The sequence below is a fragment of the Polyodon spathula genome, chromosome 23 (genome assembly GCF_017654505.1).
Source record: "Polyodon spathula isolate WHYD16114869_AA chromosome 23, ASM1765450v1, whole genome shotgun sequence".
NCBI classification, from domain to species: Eukaryota; Metazoa; Chordata; class Actinopteri; order Acipenseriformes; family Polyodontidae; genus Polyodon; species Polyodon spathula.
The window spans coordinates 14024067-14042570 of NC_054556.1; the positions used below are offsets into that span (position 1 = coordinate 14024067).

At 41.2% G+C, this 18504-nt stretch overlaps 1 protein-coding gene across 2 annotated transcripts in view; it reads left to right on the forward strand.

The window, feature by feature from the left end:
• The window catches only part of LOC121297954 (rho guanine nucleotide exchange factor 3-like), a 106555-nt gene that overhangs the window by 31599 nt on the left and 56452 nt on the right, over positions 1-18504 (forward strand). The window contains exon 1 of one of the 2 annotated variants that reach the window (XM_041224588.1): positions 12045-12143. The exons of the other annotated variant lie outside the window; for it this stretch is intronic. Coding sequence (XP_041080522.1) covers positions 12111-12143 — 33 coding nt within the window. The 5' untranslated portion in view covers positions 12045-12110. Of the gene's footprint in view, positions 1-12044; positions 12144-18504 lie in introns of those variants that run through there. 2 annotated transcript variants of the gene reach the window in all.

An 18504-nucleotide genomic window follows, 5' to 3' on the forward strand; every position in this document is an offset into this window, starting at 1 on the left:
AGAGGGAATCAGCAGCCAGCGAGCTGCCGAGAGAGGGGCTGTGTGGAGGCTTTCATACGGAACCACATCTTTGCAAACAGTTTCTTACAACTCTGCTTCAAATTTAAACACATTGTAAATCGGGACTCAAAGTTTTTGGCTGAAGGAACATATTCATATTACTCATAACTTTGAGGGCTAGATCTTCAACTATTTATTCCAAAATGTGACTGTAACATTGTAATGGGGGTCTCCCCCTCCGCCCCTGTGTTATTTTGTATTTGTTTATTTGTCTATTGTATTGTGTTTTATTTTGTATATATATGATGGCGGAACGCCGTGCGTTTGTTTTGTTATTGTTTTTATTTTGTTCTGGCAAAGATGAAAGTGGCAGCCCATTCTCTGCCATTTGCTGATTTAAAACTGTGCAGAAGGTGGCCATCTCCCGAATTAATTAAGTGATTCATTTGTTGCTAATCGGGAGATGGTCACGTTTTGGTCACCCACTTTTGTATTTGACCAGTGGCAAATTGTTCTTCGGACAGTCGAGGGTGGACGAGCCACACCACATGCCTCCTTCATACTCTAGACGCTCGTTGCCTCACTCTCTCCTCTAAATAAATTTGGTAGGGGGAACAGGGAAGGCGATTTGCCCAGCCTGACCTGGATTATATTTTTGTGTTCGGGATTATTTTGTTTAATTATTTATTTTCTGTGCTCTGTGAGGAAGTGTTTCTTTTGTTTAAATATTTTATTTTTTTTTGTTGTTATTTATAAAATACGTCGGGTGCAGAAAATTGGCACGTCGCCGGGAGCAGTTACCACGGTAAACAACTTAGCACGGTTGCATCTTTGAGCGTTATACACGTATGCGTTCCATTGGTACAAAATACATGGGGCTATTGTAACAAAGCCTGGATATTATATTGTAATTCTATGTTGCATCTTGTAGTGTAAGGTAATGTAATACACATTGGTACACGGAATATGTGGCCTATGTACCCAGAATACAGTGATTTGTACTAAATATTCATACCAATGAAATGATTAGGGGGCAAAGGATTCGGTACAGGCTGCTAAAAGCCTTTCAGTATAATGTCTAACATTTTGAGTACGGGAAAACCACCACTAAATTAATTCACGTGCAGTTGTACTAAGACTCCAATTGAATGACTGATTAGCAATCGAGTCTCGGTACAGCTGCATAAAAGCAGCATTTTGTCACTCACTTGGGGTTGTGTGTTTGGGAAGTGGAAAACGGGTGAGAGAGGAGAGAGGTAATTTAAAATTAATTAACAATTGCTAAGTCGTGCTGGAGGGCCAGCACGGTACTTGCTTGTTTAACGTTCGTCCACTTGTTTTGTCTGTTAGTACATTTTGTTTGACCCCATTCCCTTTGCCAGGCAAGGTTGAAATTGAGTGTGCTGGCTTTGAGTTCCAGCTCTCTGGATAGTGTCTGCTAGGACACCTCATCCATATAGAGCAGCACACGATTACAGCAGAGGTCCTCAAAGCAGAACAGTGCCTGTGATGAATAACCTGATTTCACATAGTCTTTACAGTCGACTGCTCATTCTATGCTTCGTGCCTGTGGACACTGTACTATTTTGGAACAAGGAATTAGTTAAATGTCAAGGTTGATACACAAGTGCCTGTAACTAAAAAAAAAAAACTTGAGGACTGATTTACAATGTGCTCAACTTTCAAGCCCCTTCAACCTGATGATTTTCCTCTCCCGAGCAGCACATTTCTCAGCACCCCTGCCTCGTGCACTTGAGGAGAGCTCCTGGCATCCTCCACTGCAGAGCAGACTCTCAGTCTGGTCTCGGGAAAAGCCAAAGAAAACAAGTCCTGAGCAAGGGGTCACATGGTGTTATCTTTCCTGTTTGAAACTCCCTCAAAACAACAGCAAAATAGAACAACAACAGCCTTATACTTAAAGCTCAAGGATCACGCTCACCGAACTGGAAAAGGAGCCAAGACCTGTGAAGGACATCTAATCAGACTTGTGAGGATTTCTAGCAGCAGTGCCATAACAATACACATTGAGTTAGGTGTAACAGCTGCAAATACTTAACGGAACCACTGGCACTGCACGTACAAGGACCTCACTGTCCTGTAATGAGTTTTGAAATTGCAAGCTTGCTAACGCAGTTTCGTGACATCTTTTATTGAGTTGTAACTGTGTGGCAGGGCGATTGCCCTGCACAATGAGAAATTAGTGTTGGTGTTTGCTTGTATGGGGAAATGGGTTTATTTTGTCTGCTTTTTGGAGTTGTGTGTGATTAAATTATTGTTTACAGATGTGCACTGAATTAAGACATGTTGCCTGCTCGGTTTGGTTGAGAGGAAGGGCTGCGAGTGATTGGCTGTGCCGGTCCTCAGTCAGCAGGTGGGCGGTTCTTAACCGAGTGTTCGTTCGTTTAAAAACATCCGGTGGAGATCGTTCTGGGCGACTGCAACGCCATGCTACAGAGGGGAGCTGCGTATACTCAGGAGGACAGCGTCCGCTCTTCAGGAACGACAGCTACGCAACCCAGAAACTGCAAGCGGTGCTTGTGAAGGCAATGCCCAGCCTAGGCTGTGTGAAGCAGCAGGAGTCGTTGTATGAGTACATAAATAGGTTAGTTTAGGGGATGGTGAGCCCAAGTAATGAATAGCGAGGGTTACATAGTGTAACAAGTTCCTGGAGCAGGATGCCTCGTTTGTAAGGCTAGCGCTCTCCCTGTGTGGCACCTTTTATTTGTAGTTTTTTTTACTTTTATTGTGCCATTTGTACAGCTTGCTGCATGTGTCCTGTGTGCGTTACCATCGCTGGTAATGTCACATAACTCCTTTGTTTATTTACTTTCTGTGTTTGTGAATAAATCCTGCACGCCTGAGGGGCGTTTCAACTCCACCTCCTATGTCTCTCTGTGTTGCTCCCTGTCACAAACTGGCTCTTCACAATCCTGACATTGAATGCTGCAGCGAGTCTTGGAAGACGTTGATTGGAGGACACTGCCAGGGTAGCAACAAGCATCCCGTTAGCCGCTTGGCTGTCAGAGAATCAGGGTGGAAATATGGGAAAACTCGCTCTGTACACAAGGTTTCCCTTTAAGGCAAGTTTTAGTTACTGTATCTTCCCTTTGGCTCAAAATGCTTTTAGTTTATTAAAATCCAAACTATTTCAGAAATGTAGACAGCAGATGAAGTATGAGACGTGTGTCTTTGAAGCGATATCAAAGCATTTTATTTGATCAATGCAAATTCTAAATATACCCGGTTTTCTGTAACTGCTTGAAATGAAATGAATGCATAGTAGTTATTGAAACCGCTGTTTGATTCAAATGACTAATAGTTTTAAGCAGTAGCGTGAGTTTCTGTGTTGAGACCTGATCGTGGTGCTTCACAAGTGAAGAAAGCTTTTGTTCAAGCTCCTCATAATTCAGATCTTGGCCCGACAGTGCCACTGATTAAAAAAGCAATAACCAAAGATGATGTTTGTTTCTCTTTGAAGTACTGGATTGTTTCTACACGGAATTAAATGTTCAGGAAATTAGACCAGACTGTCGCTCAGAAACGCCACGATTGCTTTCCTAACTCATTTCAGTTGACCTTTCCACGGTCACAGCGAGGAAATGAGCCACATTGATGTATAACCAGGCTGCATAATAATCCAGTGAGAAACCACATAGCCTTGGCGTGCTCACAGAGACTGGTAGACTTCCACATGATGTGCTGCACTGTAGTCTGTAGGGAGCGCTCACAGAGAGTGGTAGACTTCCTGTGACAGAGATCGGATGATTCTTGGTGTTAGATCTCTCTCCCGACCTGGGAGGGCATGATAATTTATTCTTGAGGGTAGGTGGAAGTCGGTTATTTGGGAAGGGGGCTGAGCTACGGCACCCAAGCTCAATGACTCGGACGGGAGACGGCGTGGCATCCAAGTATTGGAGGAGCGGATGCGCTCATTAACCTAGGGGTCATTAGCGACGGTATAAATAGGGGGCGTAGTGAAAGTGATCTTTTCCTTTGTATACAGTTAGCAAAACAACCTAGGAGGAGTACCGTGAATTGTGAAAGTAACTGTGAGTGTTAGTTAGTTTGTCTTGTAATGCTGTTTGTTTTTTATTGTCTGTTTCAAGATTCCAGAGCTGCAGCTCACTTTTCACTGAGGAACTGTCTTTGTACCACGAGCACTTAATTCACGCACTGTAGGAACTGTGTCTGTGTTTGTGTTTTGTGTGGGTGAGAAAAGCGTGGCTGTTCACACCCCCAAGCTCAATTGGGGACTTCGGACGGGGGTGAGGAACGGGTTGGTTTTGCAATTCTTTGGTTTGGGCACTACAACACCACCTCGTTGATTTACAAAACCCTAGAAATGATACTCGACGGCTGTACCATTCCATCACAAAATGTTGGAAAATGTGGGAGTTGTTCTTACAATGCGACTATCTGCCAGATTCCAGGTTAGCTGAAGCTCACTTTTCAAATAAATGACACAAAATACACTGTTTTTTTAAACACAGAAGGCACTTATGAAAAGTGGGTCTGAGTAAATATTCAAAAACACCGTGGGGATTTTACCAAAAACATGTGCTTACCAGTTGTAGTTTAATTTTAAACATCGGGGGCTGAGGGAATATACACATTTTCAAAACAATACATTAAGCGGCATTAAACAAATGACACAAAAACATGATACTTTTTCAACATTTATCCACGAATGAGTCAACATTCAGTATCCATATGTGAAAAAGTATGTGAGCCTTTTGATTCAGGAACTGATGGCACCCCCTTGAGCAGCAATGACTTTAACTAAGCGTTTTGAAGAATTTTGGCCCATTCCTCCTTACAGAACTGCTTCAACTCTGTGACATTTGAGAGCTTCCTTGCATCGACAGCTCGCTTCAGACAATGCCACAACATTTCGATGGGGTTTAGGTCCAGACTTTGACTGGGCCATTCTAAAATGCAGAATTTCTTCTTCTGCAGCCATTCTTTTGTAGATCTGCTTGTATGTTTAGGATCATTGTCTTGCTGCATGACCCACTTTTGGTTCAGCTTCAGCTCCCAGGCGGATGGTCTGACATTCTCCTCTAGACTCTTCTGATACAATGCAGAATTCATGGTAGTGTCAATGATGGCAAGCCATCCAGGTCTTGAGGCAGCAACGCAGTCCCAACCTAACCTTTGACTCATCTGTCCAGAGAACATTGTTCCAGAAGTCTTGTGGATCATCAGACGGGCATCAATGTATTTTTTAGAGAGCAGTGGTTTCCTCCTGGCTATCCTTCCATGAACACCATTCTTGTTCAGTCTTTTTGTAATTGCTGAGTCATGAACACTCACATTAGCCTGCAGATCTCCTTGGATGTTACTCTAGGGTTCTTTGTGACTTCCTTGATGATTTTCCGGTTTGCTCTTGGAGAGATTTTGGTAGGACGACCGCTCCTGGGTAGTGTGACTGTGGTCTTGAACTTTCTCCATTTGTAGACCATCTTTCTGACAGTGGATTGGTAGAGCTCCAAATCCTTAGAAATAGTTTTATAACCCTTTCTAGACTGATAAGCATCAATAGCTGTTATTGTCCTCAGAGGTCCTCAGAGATTTCTTTTGATCTTGGCATGACGTGTTTCCACACACCTGTATGATGAAGACCAAACCCACACAGTTTCTAATATTTATATAGGGTGGGGCCTCCCAAACTCACCCCTGAAGATCTACCTAATTATTTAAACACCTGATTCTAATTATCCCCTTACATGAGCTGATAAAACCAGGGTTTCATTTACTTTTTCACATACCCTGAATCTTAATTACTCATTGTCTAATTCATACATCATTTTGTTTCAAAAGACATGGAATTGGTTAATATAAACCCTATTGGATATTCTTGGTTTTGAATCAAGAAGGCTATCATGGTAAAACTATTGGATTTTCCATAATTATTACTGGGGTTCGCAAACTTTTTCTCAGTACTGTACTTCAACAGCAGAATATAGCTGAGCAAAACAGAGCAATAAAATGAAGTGGTAAAGCAAAGCCGATACATACTCGAGTAAATGCACTTCAGATCCACTTGATGATCAGGCTCGTGGAATAATAGAAGTGCAAGGTTGTTATGAGAGCGCTATGCTAATTAGTGGTAAGGTATGCTTTTTAATGTCGGGTTAACCTTACGTTGACCCTAAACTCTGACTAATGCAAAATGTAATGTAACCTCTGCTCTGCCTTGGCAAACAGAAAGAAAATCTCAAAACAGATAAAGTGTAGAGAACAGGTTAACCAAGACCAAAGATGGAAGTTTGTTTCAGGACTGCTCTTTAATACACAGCTGAGGCCAGATTTTAAGATTGAGACATAATTAAAAAAAAAAAAAAAACTACAGAAACATAATTTCGATCTTTTATTTAACACGATGAAAGTATAAAATGATAGAGCAAAAAGCACTGGAAGCCATGATAGTAGTACAGTATTTCATGTTAGATTTCAAAATGTACAGTTTTTCATTAAGTATATGGAAAACCACAAAGCAGCACGTACTTCAATTTGTGAACGTAAAATTATTCAGCAGGTTTCATTTGAGTTCATTCTAAAGGGTGATGCAAAACTGTGGGCCAGAGCTGGAAACCTGGTGCGATTTAAATGTGTTTCACTGCTAATTGAATTTCTTTGGTATTGTTAGCAGAACATACTGCAGTTTTTGTCTGATTGTAATCACAAGAATAAGTTGTGCTGGACAACCGGGCTTATTTTGGCAAGCGGTGCCTGATGTAATCAAAGGCCTGTTGTACACCGTGCCAGCAAGCGAGCAAAGAGCAAGTGGAACTTACTGGTGCCAGACTCGATCTTGCATGCAAAAAGGGTTACAGTCTGACTGCTCAGCTAACAAGTGCAATGAGTTTAGTGGTCTCACCCGAGACCCGTAGTGGATATTAGTGCAATCCACAGTACGAAACAGAGGGTTTAAGAACCTGATCTGGAGTGAGACACCTGTGAAGTGAAAGCAGTGAGGCTATGTCAGTGCAGCCTGCTTCTACTGCACAAGAACCAGGAGCAGTGACCACTCCGCCTCTCCGTTTAGATTTAAATATGAAATATGCAATTTAGTTTGTTGAGTTAACTGGAAAACAAAAGTGTAATTTGTATTTCATGTTACAGTAGAATACAATCTTGTGGTACCCCATGAAATGACATATTAAGAAAGAAATCCTGTTGTGCACAGTTCTTTACTTCAGATGCTGTTTATACATGGTTTCCTTTGCATGGCATCTTTCTAATACAGTCAAGTAAGTTGCAAAGCAACAGCTTAGTGAGTTAACACATCTGTTAACACAACAATGAAGACACAACTACACTTATAACAAGAATCAGACATCCCGCAAACTTCGTTAATGGCAAGGTGCAGTTAACCCTCCAGAACAGAGCTTTGAGAATGCCGACTGTCCTCTGGGACCTGTTCTGGACCTCGTCATTAAAGAATAAAGAGCCTGGATTCCTTTCCCTCTTATTACCTCCAGCAGCAGCACTAAAGTACTAAAACAGGAGCGCTGTCAGAGACACCTGGTGATCCCCCCAGACTCCCTCCCTTTGATTTACAGTAACCTCAGGCAACACTTGTTTTGACAGGTGTGCTTGAGCACTGCGCTGGTCCAGCTTGTATTTCTATACCTACTTTTAGTCTCTTGAGTCTGTAGGTTATATATGTTGATGGGTGTCAGGAACTCCACACATGTAGATCTCAATGTTGTTACTTTCACTTTACTTGCTCTGCATATCGTTCAAATTTCTTAACCCTTTGCAGGCCTATCTTGGACCAGGTCCAACATTACAGTTTTCCCTTTCCAGTCCGACTGTGTCAGTGGACAGGGTCTGACATCTTCAAAAAGACACAAGTCTCTGGTCGTTTTTTCACTGGAAAAAGCCGAGAAAACCTTTCAATTGCCGAGTGAGACAGATAGGAGCCGAATGAAGCCGAAAAAAAGGGCTTCTCTGATAGCCCCATGCAACACATAGATAACACGGACATAAACAAAGGTGATAGCTGCTTCTGAATCCAGCGCTGAAAGAATATCACAGACATTTGCAGAGCTTTTTGAGATGTTAAGGGCTGTGCCAGGAGCACTGTGTTATAACAGCACTCTGTTAGAACAGCACTGTATTTTAATAGCACAGTGTTAGAACAGCACTGTATTAGAACAGCAATGTGTTAGAACAGCACTGTATTAGAACAGCACAGTGTTAGAACAGCAATGTATTAGAACAGCACAGTGTTAGAACAGCACAGTGTTAGAACAGCAATGTATTAGAACATCACTGTATTAGAACAGCACTGTGTTAGAACAGCACTTTATTATAATAGCACTGTGTTAGAACAGCACTGTATTATAATAGCACTGTGTTAGAACAGCACTGTATTATAATAGCACTGTGTTAAAACTTCACTGTATTATAATAGCACTGTGTTAGAGCAGCACTGTGTTAGAACAGCACTGTATTATAATAGCACTGTGTTAGAACAGCACTGTATTATAATAGCACTGTGTTAGAACAGCACTTTATTATAACAGCACTGTATTATAATAGCACTGTGTTAGAACAGCACAGTGTTAGAACAGCACTTTATTATAATAGCACTGTATTAGAACAGCACTGTATTATAATAGCACTGTGTTAGAACAGCACTGTATTATAATAGCACTGTGTTAAAACATCACTGTATTATAATAGCACTGTGTTAGAGCAGCACTGTGTTAGAACAGCACTGTATTATAATAGCACTGTGTTAGAACAGCACTGTATTATAATAGCACTGTGTTAGAACAGCACTGTAATTATAACAGCACTGTATTATAATAGCACTGTGTTAGAACAGCACTGTATTATAATAGCACTGTGTTAGAACAGCACTGTAATTATAACAGCACTGATGTCCTGAAAGGCTCCACGGGACTGTCTTGTTTATTTCACTCTAGTTTGCAAGTGTAGCAGTTAGATTAAGATGGATATTCTTGTATCAAGTTTCATCACAATTGGCGAGTGTTTCACTAGGACCTGAAGATATAAAGAATAGTTAGCAGAGTTAGTATCAGCAATTACAATGGAGTGGGTTAGGACGTCTCTTCACCCAGTGCAGACAGGGCTGTCATTAAACTCAATTGTAAACGTAGTGCTTTACACAAGGCTTGTTCATGTGTCCCCACCCACACACAAATTCACTGGAAAATCTCATCACCTTCTCTGCTTGAACTTTTATGATTCACAGGGCTTGATCATCAACTTGTCTGCTTTAACTGCTGATTTTCTGCTGATAAAACCTGGAAGTGCAATGAGACCAAACAGTCGCTCCCAAAGCCTGCATTGTTTTTGGTTGTAGAAAAGTAACTTGAACCAGAAGTGACACAAAGGCAGCTGGGGTTTAAGGTTGAGTGTTGACTTGCCCTTGTCTCCAGGAAGTGCCCCACAGAAGTCTTCTGGTTTCCAGGAAGTGTGTCTCACAAAGTTTCCTGGCTAACTGTTCTCACAGGCACACATTCAATAAGAAGCAGAGGCTGGTTTTCTGTACAACACTGCATTTCACCTTCATTGTTTTACCAGCAAAAGCAGTCCAGAGGATTTAATGATTTATTCTCAATAAAAGTGCTACCCCCAAAGGCCTTGGTCTGACTGCAGTGAGTTTGCTGGTCACAACCTCTTAGTTGCACCAAGTTGCAGATATTGTGGTAGGGAAGGTAAGGAGCTGTTGGTCAGGCAGCATGTGAAGCCAGATGGAGACTGTCCCTCCTGGGCTGAGTTGCTTGGCAACATCCTCTGTTTAGGTTAATCGGGTGAAACAGGTGATTAGTTCAAAAGCAGGAATGGAGGACGCCCGCTGGTCTCAGTCGCCATGGAGTTTATACAGTTGTTACACAGGGAGTTGTGATTCAAAGTGTGAAATCGTTTTTCAAAGTGATATCATCGGCATGGCCGTAGCTAGAGTGATAATTTGCCAGAGGTCCAAACACCAACATGCACACAGGGACAGCCGCATGTATACCTGTGTTAAACGGGTGGCAGTTTGATGCTGTTCACTGCAGCCAACAAAAGCATCAGGGGATTCTAAAGCACACAGAGATACTACTGGAAACAAGCACACTAGGAGCACTCTTACTTTCATCAACATTTGTTTTTGTTTTCTTGTGGAAAAATTCCAGTAAACTACCCTGACATTTTGCCATGTATTCATCAAAGTGGAGGGAAGAGAATTGTTTAAGCTTTCAGCAGGTCCAAAAGTGTCTGTTATCCATTAAACTAAATGCTCTGAAATTTAAATTAAAATGGTAAATTAAATTAAATGTGATTCAACAAAACTACACATGCAGTATATTCACATATAGACAATTATCAGTCATATCAGCTAGCTGCAGCCTGATCAATTCATCTCTTATATCTGTTATAAATACCTTTCAATGAAATACATTAATACAGTAAAAGATCAGTGCATACCGGTACTACAATAATGAAACCATTTCAAGTTTATTTTAAACACGTTTTCGCCTTCGCGTCTCTTGTTCGATATGTAGTTAAGTTTGTTATGTAGTCCAAGGCACAGAAGTTCATACAGTACAAGAAGGAATCTTAATAAAATGCTAATAAATGAAACAGTATATTGCTTTTTCACTCCATGGTTAATCAAACTGAATGAAATAGTTTCTTGCTTAACCATTTTCCTTCAGTGCCTTTACCTTTTTCATATTGCAACCTTTTTGTTTTAAATAAACCTTGAAATGTATACACAACAGGCATACTTAGGGATGTATAATTACTGTTTTAAAATGTAATTCTTACCTCAATTCATTTATATTTCACATGTCCATAGTCCATGTAGTTTTTCTCACAGGACGACTGGCGCCTCACAGTGGCTGGACGTACTTCCTGCACTTGAACCCTGAACCAAGAGTATGTAGCTGCAGAATGAAGGCTCGCCCAGCATAGCTCATCACATGACCATAAATATGGTGTGGGAGGGGGAGAACACTGACCAAATTAATTGGTGATTCACAGCCAATACCCCACAAACCTTAGGGTTAGGGTTAGGTTATTGTTATGAAATAAACTTAGTACCAAAATTTATCACCCTTATCACATGAAATCAGACTGTAGCATATAATGATTAATGTCTATTACAAGTTGCGCACGAGTTGCGCACGCAGCACTACCCAGTACACTGTGCGAGTCTGCGTCTGCAATACCCCTCTGCCCTGAACCCAGCTCCCGGTAGCAGCAGATTTTGTTGATGTGTACATGTTAACCGCTTCAGTCATTTCCCAGAATATCAGTGGCGTGCTGTGAGTTTTTAACAAGGCATGCATCAACTTTTGGATGACATGAGATAAAAATATTTTCTTATAATGTAGGCTAATAATAGCGATTCAATAAACCAAATACCACAGGTCCATTCATAACAGGAGGCACTTTTTTTACATATAAAGAATTGTCGGAGCCTGGAACCAACTCCCCAGTAATGTTGAGGCTGACGCCCTGGGATCCTTCAAAGTGGGGACCTGCACAACTTAGTAGTCTACCCTTTGACAACTCCTCTCTCTAGCATAAATGTGCTTGGACTACGTGACTCTTCTCTCTTTCTCATCTCTTTCTCATTAGTGCAGACAACTGAAATGCTACAGTTTCAAATTAAACGCGCTTGATAAATCTGGCCCTATGAATTTCCGTGTAGTTTAAAAGGTTTTAAAGTAGCGAGTAGCAACATATGAGGTACTTCAGAGTCAGCAGTCTAGGTCAGTTTTGAAAAAGCACCGTTCTTATTTTTTGAAAACCGTGCCGGTAGAAACTTGTTCTGCGGTTACCAACAGCTGCATCAAAAGAAGAACCTTGCACAACTGTGCTCAATCAGACACCACAGGCCGCAGAGCCCTGAGCGTGTGCACAGGGGTGCAGTCCCTGCACACCCACACAGCGGCACTGTGACACGAGCTTCCCTTCTTCACATCCTGTTGTTTAATGGGGCTGGGGAGTGAAGAGTACAGGCAGAGAAGGAAGCCTACACAAGCTCGCAACAGCAGAAGCAGAGCCTAGTACAGGGGTTACCTTGTGGGCTGAGGTGCCTGAGAACACAGATCTGGGCTGGTGAAAATCTGGTACTCCTCATGGTGTGGTGCTGCCTCTTCGTGCATCCTTGGGTGAGTCAGGCACTTTACTGATGCTGCAGGAATCTGAGCAGAGCAATGCAAACCACAGTCTCAGTGTCTGTCCCTATTAGAGGAAGGGTATGGGCTGCCTGTTCATGAGACCTTGACCTAGCAGCAATTCAAAAAGGGGAATGCCAGGTGCCCCTTACTCTAAAATGCTCATCCATAACTCAATAGTGCTACATTTACAAATAGTAACGAAACTGACAAAAATTGCATACTAGAAATCTTTCACGTTTTCAGAATGCGCAGTGATTTTTGGATATTTGTTCAGCTTGATGACAGTAAGTGTATCCTGTTGAAATTTGCTTTTAATTAGCTTTTAATTTAAAATGCAGTTTTTATAAATGATCATTTCATTATAATTATGTAATTTGTCGTGTGTTTGTTTTGATAGCGATCATTGTTTCTGAGATTTAAAATGCAAGTCTAATAAAAGCTGCGGATTCTGAACCTGTTTTATTTTTGACAGTATCAATGTTTAAATGTAATTCTGCAGTAAACATGCTTCAACAAAGATTGTATTTGTTCAATGTAAACTGCAGTTCTTGCAGTGAACTCCAGGGGGTGTAGCATTGATTTACTGTGGTCCATAATACGGCCAGATTTACCTTTGCTCAAGTTTGGACCACTTTTTAAATAATAAAACTTCTTCCAGACTAATCATACGTTTATTTTTTTTATGCAAGTCTAGCAAAAAAAAAAAAAACAACAACCGTTTCATCTGTAAAGAGAAAAATAACTGAACTGTAATTTTATTTATAGTGTAACTGTCCTTATAGCGGCTTTTAAACAAAATAATAATTAATAAGAACAGCATGAGCAGGAGTTACTGTATGCAGTTACTGTGCACCCTCGGTTTGTTGTGAGGCACGAGGCCAAACTGAGTGATTCCAATTGAGGGTAGTGTAAAAGTCTCTGCATGGTCATGTGATCACTAACAGCCAGCATTTAATAACACTGCATATACCATCCATGAAATTGAACCCTTTGCAGTCCATTTATTCAACGCTTGTCAGGCACGTCAGGTCCAATTTCTTTTCACGCACGCTGTTTATTTTACACGCACTGAGATCTGCTTATTAAGTGGTGATGAGACTTGGTAAGGACATTCCTTTTTTTAGCATACATTGCTGAGAATATCAGAATGTGTTACTGATATTAAATCAGTGGAGAGGTTCTGGGTGTGTGGCGCAGACAGCAAAGCTAATTCAATCTGACCTGTGGGCTGGTGCATGGCTAAACAAGTTTAGAAATGTCAGTTGATAACAGAAGCCTCCCTATGTTTCAAATAAAATAGCTGCAGAGCTCAAAGATTTCTCACTGAAAGCAGGACCGTCCGCGGTGTGAACGATAGCACCTGCTGCGGTTTAACTACTTAACTGCCAAACCACAGCCTGCCACTGTGCGGAACAGTGAATGAAAAACAACTGCAGTTTCTGCTAGGTTATTTGCAAGACTTGCAGATTGTTGACATTGAGTTTAAAATGAGAGCACTCATTTTGAAAGTGCTTCAAGTTTCACTACTATTAGAAGGTCCTCGAGTGGGCTTGCTTGCTTAGTATCTTGGTATCCATGAATAGATAGTAGTCCTCTTCAAACGCACACAGAAGAATTTGAACAAGCAGTTTTTAATAAGTGGTGTACCAGGTATCGTCCGCTTACGTATTGTTCTTCATAGTTACTGCCAGGTCTGGTGCACATGTCAATGAAGAGGGGGCCAGTATCTATACTAAGATTACTAGCAAGCAGGGGGGGTCTGTGTTCAGGTATAGTTAGATTACTAGGAAGCAGGGGTCTGTGTGTTCAGGTACAGTTAGATTGTTAGGAAACAGGGGTCTGTCCAACCAGTCATTCCACATTGTTAGTGTCGCGCTACCTGATTAATCAGGGGCACAGTGTTGAAATTGTGTTTGTTTTTATTATTTATTTATTTATTTATTTATTTATTTATTAGCAGACGCCCTTATCCAAGACAACTTAAAGTTGTTACAAAGTATCACATTACAAAGTATCACATTACAGATACAGTAATAGCAGTTACAGAGTACAATAAAATCAGTAGTAAGAGCAGGTTCAAATGAGAGAAGTAAAAAAAATGACAGTAAATAATTATGTTTGAGTTCAACACTGGAGGAAAAAACTCTTTCAATTTTACTGGCTCTCATTTTGGAATCTGTCTTGCAATCCAATGACAAAATGACCAGGAGAATCGTACTGCTCCATATCACACTGCATTGCTCAGCAGATGTGAAGCTTGATTTAAGAAAGTCATTCTCGGAATTGAGCCGTTTCATTTGTGTTTAAACATACTTTCTTTTCCATACATTGTACTTGTTATATGAGCGTCATACTCCATTAAGGTTAATGGAGAGCTGCTGTGGTCACTAAAGAACAACCCTGTGTGGGGCTTGTCGGGTAATTCTGTCATCCTCATCAATGGGACCCTTATTTCTACTGGCAGTGTACTGTACTGTGGCGCTGTGCCTGTCACCTGCTTACCTGCTTGCAGCAAGGGTTGGAAAAAGATTCTGAATGTGTTTTTCTGGACAATACAGAGGAACACTACCCAGTAGACCTGTACAAATAACACAGAGTACAATAACACATGGGCGGCACAGTGTCGTAGTGGTTAACGCTGCTGCCTCACAGCTCCAGGGTCCTGGGTTCCCTCTGTAGGATTAAGCAGTTACAGATGAAGGATGGGTGGACAATAACACATTGTATGAAAACTCATTGAAAACATGAAGTGATGTGAAGACAGTCATACAGTAACAAAGCTGCTGAGAGATCACGCTGTCTCCTTTCACTATGAGTAGGACCTTCCATTGACAAATTAGAACAAGGCACTTGAGTTCAAAACTGTTTGAAGCCTTGAGCAACCTGAAGTAGATCTTTTCTGTGCAGTGCAAAGTTTCCACCAGTTGTAACTGAAATAAGCAACTCCAAATTAGTTATTTCTGCATGCAGCTAGCTGCAGTTTTTGATTACACTAATTTTGAATTTTTAGATTTTTTTCTATTCATGTACAAATGTTTGAAAACTTTGCATTAGAGCAGCAGTTGGACCCATTGTGCCTTCCAATTGCAATACTGCATATGAAAAATGTAGCATAATGTGGTCTATGTTGCTATGGCTGCACCCAGTCCTTGCTTTCAGAGCTACCCACAAACAAGTATATTATTTAAATGAGCAAGAGCCCGGAGTTGTTACATACACTGTTCAACCCCTACAGCTGCTTGAACACTCCAATTAGTAACCCTACAGACTCACAAATGAGCCATGTTCATGCTGTGATGAGAACTGCGATCAATTATTCCAGTACAGGTTCACTTTCTTTGTGTTTCTGATCACTCATCTTCACTTTCTCTTGTTATCAGGAAGGGTGTTTAACATCAATACAAGCTGGAATGCTCAGTGTAGTGTGTCTCTAACTCATCAGTACAAGCTGGAATGCTCAGTGTACAGTGTTTTTCTAACTCATCAGTACAAGCTGGAATGCTCAGTGTACAGTGTGTCTCTAACTCATCAGTACAAGCTGGAATGCTCAGTGTAGTGTGTCTCTAACTCATCAGTACAAGCTGGAATGCTCAGTGTACAGTGTGTCTCTAATTCATCAGTACAAGCTGGAATGCTCAGTGTACAGTGTTTCTGTAACTCATCAGTACAAGCTGGAATGCTCAGTGTACAGTGTTTTTCTAACTCATCAGTACAAGCTGGAATGCTCAGTGTAGTGTGTCTCTAACTCATCAGTACAAGCTGGAATGCTCAGTGTACAGTGTGTCACTAACTCATTAGTACAAGCTGGAATGCTCAGTGTACAGTGTGTCTCTAACTCATCAGTACAAGCTGGAATGCTCAGTGTACAGTGTGTCTCTAACTCATCAGTACAAGCTGGAATGCTCAGTGTACAGTGTGTCTCTAACTCATCAGTACAAGCTGGAATGCTCAGTGTAGTGTGTCTCTAACTCATCAGTACAAGCTGGAATGCTTAGTGTACAGTGTGTCTCTCACTCATCAGTACAAGCTGGAATGCTCAGTGTACAGTGTGTCTCTAACTCATCAGTACAAGCTGGAATGCTCAGTGTACAGTGTGTCTCTAACTCATCAGTAAAAGCTGGAATGCTCAGTGTACAGTGTGTCTCTAACTCATTAGTACAAGCTGGAATGCTCAGTGTAGTGTGTCTCTAACTCATCAGTACAAGCTGGAATGCTCAGTGTAGTGTGTCTCTAACTCATCAGTACAAGCTGGAATGCTCAGTGTACAGTGTGTCTCTAACTCATCAGTACAAGCTGGAATGCTCAGTGTACAGTGTGTCTCTAACTCATCAGTACAAGCTGGAATGCTCAGTGTACAGTGTGTCTCTAACTCATCAGTACAAGCTGGAATGCTCAGTGTACAGTGTGTCTCTAACTCATCAGTACAAGCTGGAATGCTCAGTGTACAGTGTGTCTCTAACTCATCAGTACAAGCTGGAATGCTCAGTGTACAGTGTGTCTCTAACTCATCAGTACAAGCTGGAATGCTCAGTGTACAGTGTGTCTCTAACTCATCAGTACAAGCTGGAATGCTCAGTGTACAGTGTGTCTCTAACTCATCAGTACAAGCTGGAATGCTCAGTGTACAGTGTTTCTCTAACTCATCAGTACAAGCTGGAATGCTCAGTGTAGTGTGTCTCAGTCTAACTCATCAGGTGTGTGAAAGCAAAGGTACATTTATGTAAGAAAGCTACCCCATGTTTTCTTACTGGTCCCAAAATGCACATCTCTGTGTGTGCATGAAAATATTATTCTATATTAGTTAGTGTATCGTGTGTGTGTGTGTGTGTGTGTGTGTGTATATATATATATAGTGTCTCCTACCTATGTTAAGGGTTTAACCATGAGGGAGGAGTTAGGTCTCTCAGGTATATAAGACAGCTAATTGTTTTTGTGTACACTAGTTTTGTTTATTTGTTTTAATTTTCTTTGGTTCTTGTTCAGTTTTTTCTGAATAAATAAAATCTTGTGATATTTTTGGAAGCTCCTGCTTCTGTATTTCTGTTCCTGCTGGATTAACCAGACTTGCTACCTTGACCCTTTGACAACCTCTTGACACAATCACAAAGCAGGACAGACATCTATTTAGAATTCGATTAGCCCTGTCTTTAGGAAGGTTTCCATGAACCGCATTTGGATGAGAACCAAACTCCAGAATTAGCATCCAATTAAATGAAAATGATAAAAGTTTTCTAGTGATAAAAATGTATTTGTGCTATAAATAGCCTGATGGTGTGCGTCTGGAAGCAATCAAGGCAAAGTGCCCTCATTAGTAAGAATGGGATTGGTTTGCCAACAATCAGTGTGAATGGTCTGAGGTCAGCTGCTTTCGATTCATCGTCATTTTCAATCAGTGGCTGTTTACTTTTAAGATACAAACTTTTGAAAGATCAATAAAGTAAACTCCTTTCTTCTGATTTAGAAAGGAAAACAATCAGTCTTCAAGATCTCTTTCACATGTGACAAAATTCCTTTCAGCTTTGAGCTGTGTTGTTCTTTGAGTAAAAGTCTTGTTGCTCTGTGTGCTCTCCAGTGAGCTGTGTTGTTCTTTGAGTAGAAGTCTTGTTGCTGAGTGTTCTCCAGTGAGCTGTGTTGTTCTTTGAGTAGAAGTCTTGTTGCTCTGTGTGCTCTCCAGTGAGCTGTGTTGTTCTTTGAGTAGAAGTCTTGTTGCTGAGTGTTCTCCAGTGAGCTGTGTTGTTCTTTGAGTAGAAGTCTTGTTGCTGTGTGTTCTCCAGTGAGCTGTGTTGTTCTTTGAGTAGAAGTCTTGTTGCTGAGTGTTCTCCAGTGAGCTGTGTTGTTCTTTGAGTAGAAGTCTTGTTGCTGAGTGTTCTCCAGTGAGCTGTGTTGTTCTTTGAGTAGAAGTCTTGTTGCTGAGTGTTCTCCAGGGAGCTGTGTTGTTCTTTGAGTATAATTCTTGTTGCTCTGTGTGTTCTCCAGTGAGCTGTGTTGTTCTTCTGAGTAGAATTCTTGTTGCTCTGTGTGTTCTCCAGTGAGCTGTGTTGTTCTTTGAGTAGAAGTCTTGTTGCTGAGTGTTCTCCAGTGAGCTGTGTTGTTCTTTGAGTAGAAGTCTTGTTGCTGAGTGTTCTCCAGTGAGCTGTGTTGTTCTTTGAGTAGAAGTCTTGTTGCTCTGTGTGCTCTCCAGTGAGCTGTGTTGTTCTTTGAGTAGAAGTCTTGTTGCTGAGTGTTCTCCAGTGAGCTGTGTTGTTCTTTGAGTAGAAGTCTTGTTGCTGAGTGTTCTCCAGTGAGCTGTGTTGTTCTTTGAGTAGAAGTCTTGTTGCTGAGTGTTCTCCAGTGAGCTGTGTTGTTCTTCTGA